At 36.9% G+C, this 18,008-nt stretch overlaps 1 protein-coding gene across 2 annotated transcripts in view; it reads right to left on the bottom strand.

The window, feature by feature from the left end:
* Positions 1–18,008, bottom strand: part of Unc5c (unc-5 netrin receptor C) — a 350,025-nt gene that overhangs the window by 132,277 nt on the left and 199,740 nt on the right. For both annotated transcript variants that reach the window (XM_059265033.1, XM_059265034.1), the window contains exon 2: positions 14,551–14,772. In XM_059265033.1, coding sequence (XP_059121016.1) covers positions 14,551–14,772 — 222 coding nt within the window. The remainder of the gene's footprint in view (positions 1–14,550; positions 14,773–18,008) is intronic.

Below are 18,008 nucleotides of genomic sequence, written 5' to 3'. Positions count from 1 at the left end.
AAGCAAATATGGCAATGAAAGGGATGCTCCGTCTGTCTTCATATACAGAGAAGCCGAAGGAATCTGACAGAGCAGAAACAGACGACAAAGTGTCCACCAGGAAGTGGATATTTTGGTTTCACAAATGTCCCCAGAATGGGTGTGGGGAAGCAGGTTCTTAGTCCTTAACGTCATTCCACACACAGGACAGCATTGTAAAGGACCATCCAGGTTGTGGTTATGAAAAGAAGCATGGCATTCATCCCCTGCCATCCCTAGTCTTGCCCAGCACATTCCCCTGGGTTTCTCCACATAGATTTTAATTCACTCCAGGTTGAAAGCTCCCATATTCTTAAGAAGGCTGCTTGCTCTCCATCAGTCTCAGCATTTAATAGGTAGAGACAAGGGGTATAGAATAGAAGAAAGCAGAGGCTTTCTACCTCATAACTCTATGCAATGTTATCATGGGTTTCATAAATGTATTTATTCTCACTGCAGGGAAATGCGAGCAAATGCTAGGACCTGCCTTTCCCCCTCATTACTTTCACCTGTTCTGTCCTCTTCTGTCTCCTCTACACTGGGATGTCCTTAATAGGTCTCAGTTATTTTTTTTTTTTAATTTCAGTTCCAATACAAGTTTCCAGTTTATTCATAGTTTATGAACAGTATCCATCTATGCCCACTGCATAGGCAATGCTTTTACAATATAATGTCTCTTGTTTGCCATTTTTTTTTAATTTTTATTTTGCAATACAATTAAGTTCTACATATCAGCCACAGATTCCCTTGTTCTCCCCCCTCCCGCCCCCCTCACCTTCCCCCCAGCTCGCCCCCCATTCCAATCTCCTCCAGGGCAAAGCCTTCCCCACAGACTGAGATCAACCTGGTGGACTCAGTCCAGGTAGGTCCAGTCCCCTCCTCCCATGCCGAGCCAAGCGATCCTGCATAGGCCCCAGGTTTCAAACAGCCGACTCATGCAATGAGCACAGGACCCGGCGAGGGTCGAGGGAAAGAGAGCTTGGGTGAGTGGGAGATCCCAGCTGGATCAACAACAGAGAGGGAGAACAAGGAATAGGAGACCATGGTAAATGAAGACCACACGAGAATAGGAAGAAACAAAGTGCTAGAGAGGCCCACAGAAATCTATAAAGATACCCCTACAACAGACTGCTGGCAATGGTCGAGAGACACTCCGAACTGACCTACTCTGGTGATGGGATGGCCAAACACCTTAATTGTCGTGCTAGAAACCTCATCTAACTACTGAGGGATCTGGATGCAGAGATCCATGACTAGGCCCCAGGTGGATCTCTGGGAGTCCAATTAGCGAGAATGAGGAGGGTTTATATGAGAGAGAATTGTTGAGACCAAGGTCGGATAAAGCACAGAGACAAATAGCCAAACAAACGGAAACACATGAAATATGAACCAATGGCTGAGGGGTCACCAACTGGATCAGGCCCTCTGAGTGGGTGAGACAGTTGATTGGCCTGATCTGTTTGGGAGGCATCCAGGCAGTGGGACCAGGTCCTGTGCTCATTGTTTGCCATTTTTCTGAGCTGGGTTGTATGTGTGTTTCAATAGAGAGTTTGGGACAAATAGGCAGACACACAGACAGCAGATATAGGAAAATACAGACTCTGTGTCCAACAAAATAATTATTATTAGTATGAGGGTTTATGCTTAATCATAGTGCATCTTGTAATGCCATATTTGGTTGATATCCCTGGGAGGTTTGCTCTTTTTTGAAGGAAAATAGAGGAGCAGTGGATCTCAGAGAGAGGGGTGGGTGGGGGTGATTAGAGGAATGAAGGGAAGGGAGGCTGTTTGGGTATATTGTATGAGAGGAATGAATGAATGGATGGATGCTGTGGGATGTTCTGTATGGCAAATGTGTTGTTGATTAGTCAATAAAACACTGATTGGCCGTTGGCTAGGCAGGAAGTATAGGCGGAGCAAGGAGGAGAATAAAGCTGGGAAGTAGAAGGCTGAGTCAGAGAGACACTGCCAGCCGCCATGATAACAAACAGCATAAGAAGATGCCGGTAAGCCACGAGCCATGTGGCAAGGTATAGATAAATGGAAATGGATTAATTGAAGCTGTAAGAACAGTTAGCAAGAAGCCTTCCATGGCCATACAGTTTGCAACCAATATAAGTCTCTGTGTTTACTTGGTCGGGTTTGAGCGGCTGTGGAACTGACAGGTGAGAGAGATTTGTCCTGTCTGTGGGCCAGGCAGAAAAACTCTAGCTACAGATGGATAAATAAATAAATAAATATCGTTGGGACATAGACCAGGGCATAGGTGTTTTAACACATTCTCCCTAGTAATTGTCAAGAGCAGCAAGGGTTAATAGCACTGCTCTTTTAGTTTTTTCTTGCTCTTACCTTTACTTCCTGGGAAATCTGATCCAGAACAGATTTCGATAATCAGGTTAAACCTTCAATGACATTAGGAGTGAGCACAAGACTTCTCTCTTAATATGAATTGCTTTTTCATTGCTAGATATTATGGTTCCTACAGGCTGTGCTTGCTTTTTATGCCAAATACGCTGATACTTGGCAAATTGTAGCTCCTGTGTTATACATGCTGGCTTTGTATTTCCAAATGTACTTTTCAGAGGATCTGGCAAGGGTGAGCATTTGGCCAGGCATGGTGAAACTAGCTGGCTCAGGGACAACTCAGGATTGCTGGCAAGTTGGGGCAAAGACCAGGATACAGATTTAGTCAAGCCTTCCTCCTTCAGTCTTAGCATTAGCCACTGAGGGTGGAATTTTCTAACTAAAGCCATTCTCTACTTTCTCTTTAGAGGTTCCAGGATATCTCAGGTAAGGAGAAAGAGAAGTTACCATCAGGATTTTGAATAAATTGTTGAGAAAATTCTGGGTACTGAGATTTAATGACACAGAAACTTGGGTGAATGAAAACAATTTATCAAGAACAGCAATAGGTTCAGACAATGAAAGTATTTTTTTTTTCTGTGTATGTGCGTACCTGTGTGCATGTTTGTATGTACCTAGGAATGTATGCCGGCAAGCACCCTCAGGTTTTAGCCTTTAGGTATTCTCTACTGTGTTTCTTGAAGTTTATCAATGGCCAGAGCCTTTCCAGTTAGGCTGAAGAGCTCCAGGGATCTATCTGTTTCTGCCACTGCAGTGCTGGGATTACAAGCACATGCTACCATGCATAGTATTATTTTACATGGGTCTTGGGGCTTGAACTAAGGTCTTCAAGCTTGTATGGTAAGCAACTTACAGACTAAGCCTCCTCCCCAGCCCCTAAAAAATGAATATTAGATTTGTAGATACGATTCTACTAACTTCAGCAAGCTGACTTTCTTCTTAAGCTGAAGTTATTTCTTCTGTAAGTGCCTTAAACAGGATGTTTTATCTGATCCATGCTCTTTCCCGTGGAAAGAAAGTACAAGAGACCCCCCTTAAACCCTGATTTCACCCATACGTTAGATTTAAAAAAAAAAATGAACTACAGCTTCTGACAATAGTATTATTCTCACTTTGAAGTGGGCATTTTTAAACTGGAAGGGACATTGGATGCATGGTTACTGGGCAAATGGCAACATTGCCATAGCAACACAGTCTCTAATGTTGTTCTCAAAAGCCCTGTTTGGGTATCAAGTAACCTAGATGAAGGATGTCCTTGGATATCTGCTTCTTATTGTAGCCTGTGGGTATGCATGAGGAACAGGACTTGATTTTTCACTGCATTTAGGGACACACACTCACTTGCTCACACACACACACACACACACACACACACACACACACACACACACGAATATGTATGCAGTTACATATTGACATTCATGCATACTTTATTAAATCATTTTCACCATTGCCTTTATCTTAGGGAAAAGAGGAAAACTAAAACTGGATGCTAGAAGTCCATGTTCTTAATGCTAATTTGAGGATAGATTGTTTTTATTGCATTAAAAAATCTCACTGTACACAATTTTAGAAAATTTTTGTTTTTCTCTAAGAAAACACAGCTCACTAAAATTGCAGTGAAACATATCATGCTTTCTTACCTTAACAATCATGTTGTAGCCATATTTGTCCAATAAATGTATGCCAGCACTTGGGAGGCAGAGCCAGGTGGATCTTTGTGAATTCAAGGCAAGCCTGGTCTACAGAGTGAGAGCCAGGACAGGCAACAAAACTATCCAGAGAAACCTTGTCTCAACAACAACAACAACAACAACAACAACAACAACAACAACAAAATTCTCTATGTAGTATGCAATTTAGACAATAGAAATATTACAGTTCTGCAAATGTACTATAGTCAGGGTTTGTCAGTATACAGGCAGAGCTTATAATACTGAAAATTTCAAATTGATATTTGCAAATATTAGAATTATGAAAAGTGAACAAAAACAGTCCAAGTACGTAGTCTAAAACATAACAGGCACCCATTTCTATTTGTAGATTTGGAAAACAATATGTGCAGAGGCCAGCTTTGTACGCAGCCTAGGAGCCCAAGTCATCTGCTTAGCAGGGTCCTATCTTTGTGATAAAAGGGAAGTAGAAATCAGCAACTAAAACTCCAGTTCTGGGACTCTGACTGAACTGTATCTTTGTAATTGCAGTTGAGATTATGTCAGCCACGTTAACTCATGTGTTAAAGACTGATTTCAGTCAATGTGAAATAAAGATTAATCAACTGTAAACAGTAACAAGCAAAGAGTAGGCAGAAGTGTCTAATTCAGGATAACTGGTTTTCTCTTATGACTACGGCAAATATTCTCTTGTGAAGCTAACAGATTGACTCTGTGGGAAAACCCTCTTGTACTACATGGATCCTTATCAATTTTCTATTTTGATTTACCCAGCTCTTGGGCCAGCTTCATAATGTGAAGGAAAAAACCCTGCTCATTTCTAGTACTGAAATGAGTACCTCTGAGAAGGAAATCAAATGAATAATTGACATATTCCAAAATCATTTACCTTTATTGGCAGGCAACTATATTATACATAGATATCTCTATGCTTTCAGAGGTAATATATCCATGACTCAACTTTACAAAGTCACAGAATAAGGTTCAAATATACTTTCCACATTTTATGCATGATGTATAGAAAGCTAAATAAAACCCACATAGATTCTTTTTAAAATGTTCTGTTAATGAGGGCTGAGTTTACGATGATTATGGAGAATAACAAATAACATGATGTATACATTGGATGTACAAAATAACTCTCCTCATAGAAGCCTGAGCTGCTTAATGTATTCGTCAAATCTCCTATTTATGAAAAAATACAGATAACTTCACCATGAGAACATTCACTAAATTTCAGTTATCTAAATTTAGCAGTGTAAGTAGCTACACTCTCCCCAAATAAATGCTCATTGACTATTTCTGGTGTTTGGTGCCTTATGCTTCTAAGTTTTGAAGACATTATTTTGAAAATAATGGACCATAAAATGTCATTCTAATGTATCTTAAGAGGCAGATGATGGGTAGATAGATAGATAGATAAACTGACTGATAGATATGTACTTGAAACATATAGAATACTTACATAAATAAGATTTATGATAAATCATATTTTGTACATCAAAATGCTTAAATATTCATACTTTCTTATAGATTAAGCTATTATTCATACAATTAATATACAGGAGCAAATATAAATGGAATAAGCACAAGCCAGAGGAATGAAGACATATTTGCTTCATTTTTACAGAAAGATGCACTTACAATGCATCTGTGCAACCCCCCTGTGTAAACTTCTTTAAGAATGAAAAGGATTTTGACAGAGTCAGGAGGCAGGAAACTGGTTTGAAGAATAATTCATTCAACATTTATTTATTAACCTAAGTATCCAATGCCAAGTAACCATGGAGCTGGAATAATAAAAGTCATAGATACCACTCTTGATTTCATGGAGCGCACTTTTCAGACTGAAGAGGAAATGTAAATTGTAAAAGTGTATGAGACAAGTATCTCTTTCAAGCATTAAAGATTACTCAGAGGATAGAGTGTGACTAGACTTACTTCATGAAGTTCCATATGACATAGTAAGTCCAAGAAGTCAAAATAACAGAAAATCTGTTACACTCAATTTAATGATGAGCCTGGAGCATGCTAAAAATTCCTAAGCTAAAGCAAATGACTCCCACAGTTCTCCTAAGTGGAAATCCTTATTCTAAGACATAGATTTGTAACTTAAGAGAGCGTGTGTAATTTAATACAATTCATGCAACCCCCACTCACTTCCCATTGACAATGTCACAGCAGCACTTCTCAATCATTTCCCAGTGTGGCAGTAAGGTCTCATGATATTTTCATAGAAGATCATTTGCACAGTAGTAAAAAAAAGTTTATCTACAGTGGAATGTTCCTAAGACTTTCACATGCTGAGATTCATACATGATCTATACAGACCACAAATATATTCAAGTTCCTCTAAAAATATATATAGAACCCCTGTTCCCTAGGGGAAGGGATTGAAATGGGTGAGAGGGCTTTTGGGAGGTGATTAGGTCAACTGTGTGACTCTCAGGAAGGAGACTGCTGTCCTTATAAGTGACAACTGGGTTAGGTACCATTTGTGAGAAGCCTGGTACTCAACAGATATCCAGTCTTTCCACAACTTAGTTTTCAGAGCTGAGAAATAACTTTCCATTGTTATAAGCTACTCAACTATGGTGTTTTGTCATAGCCACTCAAGCTGACTGAAATTACTTTATACTTTTCTTTGAAGAAGAATACAATTATTATAGAGCTTAAAAAAATACTCAACTGTATTGCTTTTATTTATTTATTTATTTCACAAAATAGGATCTCCTGAGGTAATTCAATGAATGTATATAGGAGAAAACACCAAGCTGGCCTATCATATAGAAGATGTGGTAGAAAGTCTATTAGGATGAAGTCAGGGAGTTTGGTGAGGAACTGATTAGATAGAAGACTTATAAAGTCTCTCCAGGACTGCATGATTAATGCTATAGACAAAGGAAAGGCATTCTAGATTTTAATTTTTGTTTAAATTTTTATTTATTAGTATGAGTGCATATATGTGTGTATGGAAGCACAAATGTGTATATATGATATGTGGTGGGGGGTGACATGCCTGACTTACTTGCAGGTCAATGAACAACTTTGTAGAGTCACTTTTCTCCATACACTTTTAGGAGGCCTCAAGCAATAGAATGCATGTTACCATTCAATGGCAAATACCTTTATTCACTGAGCAATCTTGCTGGCTCACATTCTAGACTTCTACAAAAGAGCAATCACTTTATGCTATATGTTAGGAATAAAGTGACCTGGGCATTGGACTGTTGAAGAGATAGGGCAAGTCTAAGAAGATGTGCACTCAGGTAATCTAACTGATATATAGAAAAGATTTATTATGCTCAATGGATAGAAGTAAGAATTTAAAATAGCTGGTTTTGAATCATAGAGAAACACCTTTTTCATTTTTCCTCCAAATAAAGGCCTGCATTCACTCATAAGTGGATACTAGATGTAAAGCAAAGGATAATCAGACTGCTATCTATAGTTCCAGAGAAGCTAGGAAACAAGGAGATGCCTAAGAGAGACACATGGATCACTTTGGGAAGGGGAAACAGAAGAGATCTCCATGAGTAAACTGGGCATGCCAGGGGTGGGGGCACAATAAAGGGGAGGAGATGGGGAATGACAACATGAGGGAACAAGATGGTTGAGCTGAGGAAGGGACAGAGTGGGAGAGAAATGAAAGAGATACCATGATAGAGGGAGACTTTATGGGGTAAGGGAGAAACCTGATGCCAAGAGAAATTCCCAAGAATCCACAAGGATGATTCCAGAGTAGACTACTAGCAATAGTGGTGAGGGTGCCTGAACTCACCTACCCTGGTAATCAAATTGGTGAATACTCTGACTGTCATCATAGAACTCTCATCCAGTAACTGATGGAAGCAGATACAAAGATCCACAAACAAGCACCAGGCTGAGCTCCAGGAGTCCAGTCGAAGAGAGGAAAGAGGGATTATATAAGTAAGGGGTGGGGGCGGTCAAGATCATAATGGTGAAATCTAAGAGACAGCTGAACCAAGCTCATAGGAACTCATGAACTTTAGACCTATAGCTATGGAACCTGCATGGGATCAGACTAGACCCTCTGCATATGGGAGACAATTGTGTAGCTGGGTCTGTTTGAGGGCCCCCTGCAGGGCAGTGTGATTAGAATCAATCCCTGGCGCATAAGATGGCTTTCTGGATGCCATTACCTATGGTTGGACACTTGATGCAGCGGGGAGGGGCTTGGACCTGCCTCAGCTGAATGTACCAGGCTTTGTTGACTCCCCCAATGGGAGGACTTACCATTTTGTAGGAGGGAATGGAGGGTGGGCTGGGGTGGGGATAGATGGCAGTGGGGGGAGTGGAAGGAGGGCTGAGAGGAAGATCTGTGGTTGGTATGTGAAATGAATAAAAAATTATTTTAAATTAAAAATAAGAAGAAAAAAAGGATCAAAGATTTCACATCAATAGAAGGGAATTCAGAATTCTGGCACCTGGGAGGCAGAGGAAGAAAAATCATGAGTTCAAGTCACCCAGGGCAGTATACTAAGTTCTAAGCTAGCATGGATTAATAGAAAGACTCTATATCAAAAATAAATAAATACAAAAACAAGAACCAGAAGGCTAATGGGGGAAAATGAAGTATTTGATGTTTTTTTTGTCTGATAAAGTAAGGAAAAAGCTAAAATTACTGCTTTTGGTACTGGATGAAAAGATGAAATGTATCAGAAATAAGAACACAAGAAGAGAAAGAACTATTCAGGACTTGGGTGGACCCAGTGTGTCTGCAGTTGGCCCTTGGTGAGATTTGGAATAGAAGCAAACTACTTCACTGGATGCTCAATGGAGAGTCTCTGTATTAGCTTTGTTTTTCCTTGTTAATGCTCCATGTTCGCTAATTGTCCAGAGTGACACCTTCGAGAACCAAATCAAATCAAATCCCAACCACAAGTTAATACTATTATATTGAAGCATCACAAAGGACTGTTTGCAGAAGAGTGATGTAATGAAAGGAAGGTGTATGGAAGCATGAAGAGCACACAATAGCTGCCTTTCTGGGTGGTGATTGCGACTAGCCCCAAAGCATCATTAGTCGAAGGGAACCTCCAAGTTCCAGGCATGCTGGAATCGCTGCTCCATTTGGCCAAGAGCCAAAGGAGTCCTGAGGTGACATCCTGCTTCTGTTTTCTCCTCATTGTGTAATGTGGGGGAAATTAGCTTCTCTCTCCTGCTGAGCCTCAGTTTCCTCATTCATAAAATAAACGCCCCAGAAACCACCTCAAGTAAGACGTATGGGATGCCTAATGAGCATAAGACATACAAAATGCTCAGTGTAAGGCTCAGAGCACCTTTTATTGTTATTACGTTGGTCTTACAGGCATTTTGAGCTTATTTGAGAATAATTAAAGATGAAAGGAGAAAAATCTCAGAGATTATTAAAATTTCAAAAGAACAGTGGCTTTCTTAACTCCCTTGCTTCTTCATGGAAGAAAAATATTTGCTTTCACATGGTGGGTTTTAGGTGCCATGGAAACAAGATTTGAAAAGACTTCAAGTAAATAGAAAGCAACCAGCTGAGCCTGAGTCTTTCTTTAAAATATAGCCACAAAATTTTGATCAGACCAACATTTCTGTGATTTGGTGGCTGTAGAAATGGCTCTGGATGCTTTTGCAGAGGACCTGGGTTTGGTTCTTGGCACCCACACAGCAGCTCACAGCTATTTGTAACTCCAGTTCTAGAGGATCAGATTCCTTCTCCTGGCCCCCACAGGCAATACATGCAGATGGTGCCCATATATACATGCAGGCAAAACACTCATATACACAAAATCAAAATAAGTAAACATTTCAGTGTGATTTTGAAGGGTATCTAGGAATATATTACTATATTATCAGATCAAGAATTTCTGAGTATTGAATAATGTAAACTATGTAACACAGTCTGCCTTCTCTTCAGTTTCTTAGGTGTATGAAAGAAATGTAAATTGATTTAAATGATGAAAAGACAAACAGAAAATGTAGCATGGGTCTTCAGGAGTAAGTGAAAGAATTTTAAGAGTTCTGTTCATAGAAATGTTTATTAATTTTTCAAAATGAAAGTATCTTTTCTAGAGACTTTGTTGAATGCAATTAATTATTCTTACTTACCAGGAAATATGATTGGCACTAAACATGTTTGCATATGTTTTTCTAAGGAAGAAATATCTATAAAAATCAATGTATTTGCAATGACTTTAGTCTGTCATTTAGTCTGTCATTTAGTTATGCCATTTAAGAACAAGTATTTTTTTTAAGATACTAAGAGCATTTCTCTGTTTTTCAATGTATTTCAAGACAATATATTGTAATATTTCTTGCTGTAAAAAACCACCATGGTCCCCTCAAAATAATAAGATCAGATTGTTAAAGTACAGGGCTGAGAACACAAGTTGTAGATGAATCTAGTTTTAGGGAAACACACAAGCAAACAAAGAAAACCCATAAAGAATTCTATTCCCATTTCATTCTCAGAGCTTTTGGGCTTGGAGGATGGCAAAGAACTCTAATACAAGAGACCAAGACATTTCTATAGTTTGTCCAGATTGAAGATTTATGACAGCTGGAAAGAAATGCAATAAAGTGGTGTGGGCTTGTTAGAGGGTTTTATTATTTATGATGAAAATAATATATTCACAGGACTGAAAAAATTCAAACAATAGAAGTCTCACCTCATCACCCTAGATTCGTATCTGTCAACGACTTGGTGTGCATTTATAGAGATTATTTCACTTTATATATAAAAATGTGTATCTTCTTTACACAGTGGTAACACACAATTGGAATGCTGTGTTCAGAGTTTTGGATTTTGTGTTCAATTTTATCAGAGAGAAACTTGCACAGCTTCACAAGTGGAAAAATTTCACTATTTAAACAAAACAATTTAGTAATTCATCCTAAGTATGAACATAATCAAGAGGGCACAGTGGGCAACTTGCAAATGGCAAATCTTTGTGATATACAGAATTTTACTTGTAGGAAGTCCCTAGACTCATTTACTTATAGGAAGGGTATATATGTATTTCAATATTGGTGCTATTTTCAAACTGGGATTTCAATTTGTGCCCCAGTTAAAAAGGTCTTTAATCAATGTTTTGAACTAGATAACATCTCCTTAGATGCTTACTTATAATTAGCATATTTTCTTATAATTTCATGATCAAACACCGGTTGGTTTTCTTTTGGGTGCTGGTGCATTTTCTGAAATATAATTTAAAAGATATTTACATAGTAACTAAGTTATCTCTTTGACTCATATTCATCAGTGTTGCCATAAGTTTTTAAAAATATTCTCCTTGGCTCTGTTTGTGGTATTTTTTAATTCAATTTCATAGTGGTTTCCTTTAAGGCTTTTTGATTTTGTGTTTTAGGCTGGGCTGTCGCATTAGTGAAACCCAGCAACCAACCAACAGAAGGCCAAAATGATGATAGTGATGGTGATGATGGCGATGACGATGTTGTTGTTGGTGGTAATGTCAAGCTCTAAAATCTAAAAACTTACTCTAAATAATGAAATAGAATACATGTTTGTGTATCTTTTTCTTTGCCTTCCAACTTCCAACCTTGTTATTCCAAGCCTGTATCATCAACTAATTTTAACTGGTTAAAAGAGTTATTATCACAATCTGATAGTCTTTAGGTACTTCAGTATTTTATCTAACCAAATTAGAACTGTTAATCTGTGTTTTTTCTTTTGTGATGGTCAAGCCCCTTTTATTATCCCACGTCTTTTATTTTATGTTTATAAAGATTCTTTGTTGTACTTCTATTTCAGATTTCACCCAGCTCTTCTTAGAAGTTATTCTATATAAAACTGTGGTAATCTTCAGAATCACTTTCGAATGGTAGATACCTCAAAAATATTTTTCCTTTTATTTAAGAACAATATATACATGTGTGTGTTCTGTTCACACATATTTTGCTTAAATAACTGAGTAGAATTTGAAAATTTTCTTTGTAAAGCTGGATGTGTATCTGAGTGGTGGAGCCCATGCTCAGCATGCATGAGGTCTTGGGTCTATCTCCAGTATCACAAAAACAAACAAACAAAAAAAAAACTTTCAAATTTCTTAATTTTATAACTATATAATTTTTTACATTGATATTCTAAGTGACATGCCTTATTACATTTAAATTTGAATTTTTTATCTATACATAGAAAATTAATGAATTATACTATTTTAACCATCTAATTTTCTGAATTCTCTTAATTTGTAATTTTTCTTTGAAATTTTCTGTTTTTCATGTATACAAAATTAGGCCATATGTTGTAAATGAAAATTTCCGTTTTCTTTATAACTTTTATGCAACTTAATGACTTACGTTATCTAAAACACTCGTTAATAGGTTGGAGTGATTCACTCAGTACTAGGGACTGTAGATACCTTCCTCTTATATGTGTCTAGTATGGCAACATGAAGATTTTATTTTTTTTTGCAAAGTTTCAGTGGGACATAAAAGCCAACAAAATTATATTGCATTTGATTCTCTCTCTGATCTCAGGTACTGGAACTAACAAATCATTCCTTAATCCTCATGCATGTATCCCGAATTTGAATGAAAATGTGTAATTTTTTTTAGTTTGTAGTTACTTAAAAGGTAATTTTGATTATTGATACACATAAAATTAGTTTTGTGTGTAGAACTTAGAAAGCCAATATTTATAGAACTCTCTCTCTCTCTCTCTCTCTCTCTCTCTCTCTCTCTGTGTGTGTGTGTGTGTGTGTGTGTGTGTGTGTGTGTTACTAGCATAGTGAGAATTTATCAGGAGTGCTGAATATCTAAAGTTTTATTTTTATTTATAATCTTCCTCTTTAATTACTAAAGACATGCCTAAATACATGGTGATTCTCATTTTTGCATTTGTGATACCTTGCATTCATCATTAAAAACCTTTGCATTTAAAATCTTTATAAATAAATGAGCTGAAATCAATAAAATTCAATTCACTTGAGATTTTTTTCAACATCTGGTGGAGTTATTTTCTCAGTAATTAGATGAAGAGGTGAGGCATTTTCCTGATGTAAGCTTGTCCGTGATTGGGATACCAGTAGTTTCTGGAGTCAGCAGCTTACAGTCAGTGAGCATACTAATTAATAAATGACCAACAAATATATAGAGCTGCTGCTTGCTTTCCTAATACCACTTATACTCTGTAAATATATGTTTCATATGTTCCTTAGAGTGGCCTCTTCTCAGTCTGCTCAATAGCCTTGTCTACATCATTGATTTCCATCTCTTCAGATGATATTGTTGCTGGGGATGTTGAGGGGAGTAACCTGTCATATGCTGGTCTGTACTTGTTTCAGATTAGCCAACACTTAGGCACAAACATGAATTATATGCAGTTTGAAAACCTGAATCTGTTCTATATAGAGAGATATCTGTGAAAGATAAGATATGAAAGTGTCTTCCATTTCTGTCATTTTATTTCCTTTTAGCTTGGAAATATTGGTTAATGAAGTCTTAACATCTACAATATATACCTTAAGATCATGAGATCACAGATTTAAATTGGAATGTTTAAAGTGCTATTCTCCCTACTGGAGATGAAAAACACTTAGGCCACAGAAGAAAGGTATCTATCTTTCTAATTTAAGAGAAATGTAAGGGAATACATAACTATTTTCACTAGTAAGAGTGAAATAAAACATTCACATTATGGAAGTTTCATTGATAGCTAATTTTCAAAGAATAAATTAAAATGTTATATGAAATAATAGATATGTACATGGATCAACATTGAGCAGTGATATCAACAAGCACAATGTGTTCCCTTTACACACTACTCCTGGTTTTCAGGATATTTATCTTTTGACTACCATACAAGTGAAATTCAAAGACATTATTTGCTAGGACCTTTAACATTAATTCACTCTATTGGTTCCACATTATGTATCTTATTGAATAGGCATGTAGTTCAACAACAATAAAGCATTTATTCTTCATGGCTTGCTTTGCATTGTATAGAATAAGGTCATTAATTCTTAAAACTAATTCAAAGCTTTTTGCCAAAGGATAATAACTGCATTTTCAGCTTTGCTACCTGAAGTAGTATTATGTGCTGTGGGATGGTCTGTATGTCAAGTGTGTTGCTGATTGGTCAGTAAATAAATCACTGATTGGCCATTGGCTAGGCAGGAAGTATAGGCGGGACAAGGAGAAGAATTCTGGGAAGTGGAAGGCTGAGGGAGAGACACTGCCAGCCGCCACCATGACAAGCCGCATGGGAAGATCCCGGTAAGCCACGAGCCATGTGGCAAGGTATAGATTAATGGAAATGGATTAATTTAAGATATAAGAACAGTTAGCAAGAAGCCTGCCACGGCCATACAGTTTGTAACTAATATAAGTCTCTGTGTTTACTTGATCGGGTTTGAGCGGCTGTGGGACTGGCAGGTGAGAGATTTGCCCTGACCGTGGGCCAGGCAGGAAAACTCTAGCTACATATTATGTCTATAGCACAGTGGAGTAAGTGAACCCTGAATCACAATCCCAGACTCACCAGAAGTTTCATCTACTCTCTCATCTACTATGTGGTCCTTCTGATGAACCCATTCGCTGTTGCACTTGAAGTAGATCTGGGTTGCAGGGCTTGCTTTACAATACAGGTTCACAGGCTTGTTCTTCACGATGTAAGCTTCTTCAGGCTCAATGAGGAAGTGTGGCAATGGCTCAGGTGGATCAGATGGAAAGGTTTCTGGGAGTTCATGAAAAAAGTCATCATCTGGTAAAGAAATAGAAAGTGGAAATTGTCAAAATATAGCAACTTGTCTTTTAGTTGCTATTTTATTTTTTAGAAAATGGCTTATATAAGAGTGAAGTTTTTGAATGCTCGCTATGTGCAAAATAGTATTTAGAAATATTGAATGGTTGCTCAGTAAATAATTTGGATTATTATTCTATTTTCTACATATGACAAAACTCAACCATAGGAAGAGTAAGTCATCCTGAAAACATAGGGAGTAGGTAGCAAGCTGGGAAATGAAGATCAGGGTCTTGTCACCTACAGAAACTGTGATATTCACGATGTATTATGTACTTCCCAGTGTACAGGGTAACTATTAAGAACTGAAACAAGGGACTGAGAGATGGATCAGTGGCTAAAAGCACTTGTTGCTGTTCCAGAGCACCTGGATTCAGTTCTCAGCATCCACATGGTGACTAATAATCATCTGTAAGTACAGTTCCCAAGAATCTGAAGATCTCTTCTGGCCTCTGATGGGCACTCCACACATGTGGTGCACAGACACACAAGCAAGCACAGTGCCACTCAAAAAATAAATAAATACTGAAACAAACAGAAACAACTTCTATTAGAGGCATAAGGCTTGTGGCAAACTTTAAATCCTTTGCAAAGGTCTGAGCAAAAATACTAAAAATGTGAATTAAAGTTCTCTAATTTCAGATTCAAATTGATCATTAGTTTCAAAAGATATATTTGACTTATTCAGATGAAAATATTCACTGAGACCAAAATTGTCTAAGCACTGGAAATGTGAATGAGCATCAAGCTGGTTACTGGTATAGCCGTGGTAGAAACGTTATTGGTCTAATTTTAAAATTTTACTTCAGATGTTACAAGGTATTATGTGACTTGTAGAAAAATTCTTAACCTCCTCATAAATAAGTCTCATTTTTATAGCTTTGAAAGTTGTTAAATGTGTTACTCCCACTCTGATCTTTCAATATCACTGAATAAATCTCATCTAAAACCACTGGAGATATTTGTACACTTTGAAGTCTTTTTCCATTTTTTAATTTGGATTCCACATGATTCCAAATTTTAAAAAGTCACATATGTTTGTTTTAATAAAGCTTAGTAACGTTTTATAAAAAAATAAGAGTCTTTCCATTATGTTAAATGTTATGCCTGATAATTATCTTCCTATGAGGGACAGAAAAGAACAAACTATCATTAGTCCACAAATATGCTAATATTGCATGTTAAAATTCTTGGGTCAAAGGTAAAAATGTACTTTACAACTTCTCTGGAGTACTCTTGTGCAGTAATACACAGATGACATGATATTGGTATTTAGAGACTGGCTGCTCAGACATTACCTTGAAACTCATTATATTATGCATTCAGTTGCTATCCCATTTTTGGGAGTTAGCCATTGGTGAAGTGGACATCTGTCCACTAAGAAATCTGGCCTGGGACTTTTTTCATCTAGGTCATGGGATAGCTTTCAAATAGTAATGATACCCAATCGTTGCCAATCTGTTTTGCGGTAAAAATTGGCTTTACTTGAACCACAGGAAAAAACAGTTTTTAAAACTGCTTTACCATAGTCATTTCCTAACGTTGTGGTAATGATGTCTGCTGTAGCTAAGTGTTCTTTCTTAATTCACCTCCTTGATATACTTTATTCTGGCAAGGCATCATTTCTAGTTTTTTCACTGTTGACAAACAAGGACAGAAACTGTCAGCTTTCTAAAGAATAACCTTGCTTATATCAATTTCAGCTCTACTAGTCAATATGCAAGACCACTCAAGACTGATCAAATAAAGGGAGCCAGAAAAGCAAAGGGCCGAGGAACTGAACTATTGACAGATCCATCTGCACAAATCTGATGCCTTGAATGCCTTACCCAATCTTTCTGTCATCTTCCAGAGCACTTCATTTTATATATGAGGATGGACTAGGCTGATAATCAATACAGCTATACAAAATGCCACACTCAAATTCTCCTGAAGCATAGCTTTTGTTTCATTATTATTCATGAATGCAAACAAGACAGTAACGTTAGTTTATTTCACTTTCCTCTTGGATTGTGTTTGCACACACATAAACATGGAAGTGTAGTTAAAACTACACATTTACTCAAGTATGTAAAAGATAAAATGTGTTTCAGCTGGTGTTTTAAGTGAAGCTTGTTCCTTTAAAAGAACTGATTATAAAGTACTAGCTAATAATACACATAAATTTTATTTGGTAATGGAGCACAAGTATTTGTATGTTTCCATCTGATAGAAAAAATTCATAAAGACACTAAAAATCTGTCATATCACTTAGGCAAAAAACATGCACCTCTTTTAGTCTTATTATTTTATTGCAACTATTGAGAAGATGGATAATAATGGAAGATCAGAAAAATCACACACATATTTTCAAGCTAAAAGAAAGCTCAGTAAAATGCCAGCAAGAAAAGTGATGATTTAGTAAATATCTAGAACACATATGAGCAAACTAATTGGGCATTTCCTTAATTTTGAGTTTTACCATAATATGAACATTACTAGTGAAAGAAATTAGCCCATGTCTTGGCATAGTATTGATTTGTCAAGTTGCTTGTTAACACTTAAAATGAAATATAATAAGAAAACATTTCTATCATTAGAAATAATGTTTTCTTCATTTGATGAAACTTGTGTTTCTGTTATATATAATAATCATTTCCACAAAATTCATCTCTTAGCATTCCTCTAGAGAGTTGACTTAGCAAACAATAGTTTATTAACTTAATATTTCTCATGGTGTCCATATTGTAAATTCCAATTCATAGCCTAGATGAAATCACATTAAACATTATGTCTTTCTTCTAATACTCAGTGAAACTGTAAAGATGATAATTGGCTAAGAAAATCCAAGAACTTGCATTAGTAGATATGTGTACTGGGATAAATATGACAAAATAAACAGGCTGATTCTTATAATTCTAGATTTTATACCAACTAGTTTAATGCAGCTATTAATAATCTTGAAATGACTAAAACACAACTGATCTTTAATACTAGAATAGAAATAACTTGAAGATGAAGATTATATTGTTTTCCTTTTCATGTTTTGAAAGATTTCAAAATTTTATGTATATATGTGTGCCAGCAGGCGTTTATGTGCACACCTATGGTAGCCAGAGGGTACCATATTCCTGGAAACTGGAGTAACAGGTGATTGTGAGATGCCTAATGTGGGTTCTGGGAACATACATAGGACTTGATGTATAATTTGCATTTTC

This window comes from Peromyscus eremicus, chromosome 6 (genome assembly GCF_949786415.1).
Source record: "Peromyscus eremicus chromosome 6, PerEre_H2_v1, whole genome shotgun sequence".
Taxonomy (NCBI): Eukaryota; Metazoa; Chordata; class Mammalia; order Rodentia; family Cricetidae; genus Peromyscus; species Peromyscus eremicus.
This window is presented reverse-complemented; position numbering and strand designations above follow the sequence as displayed.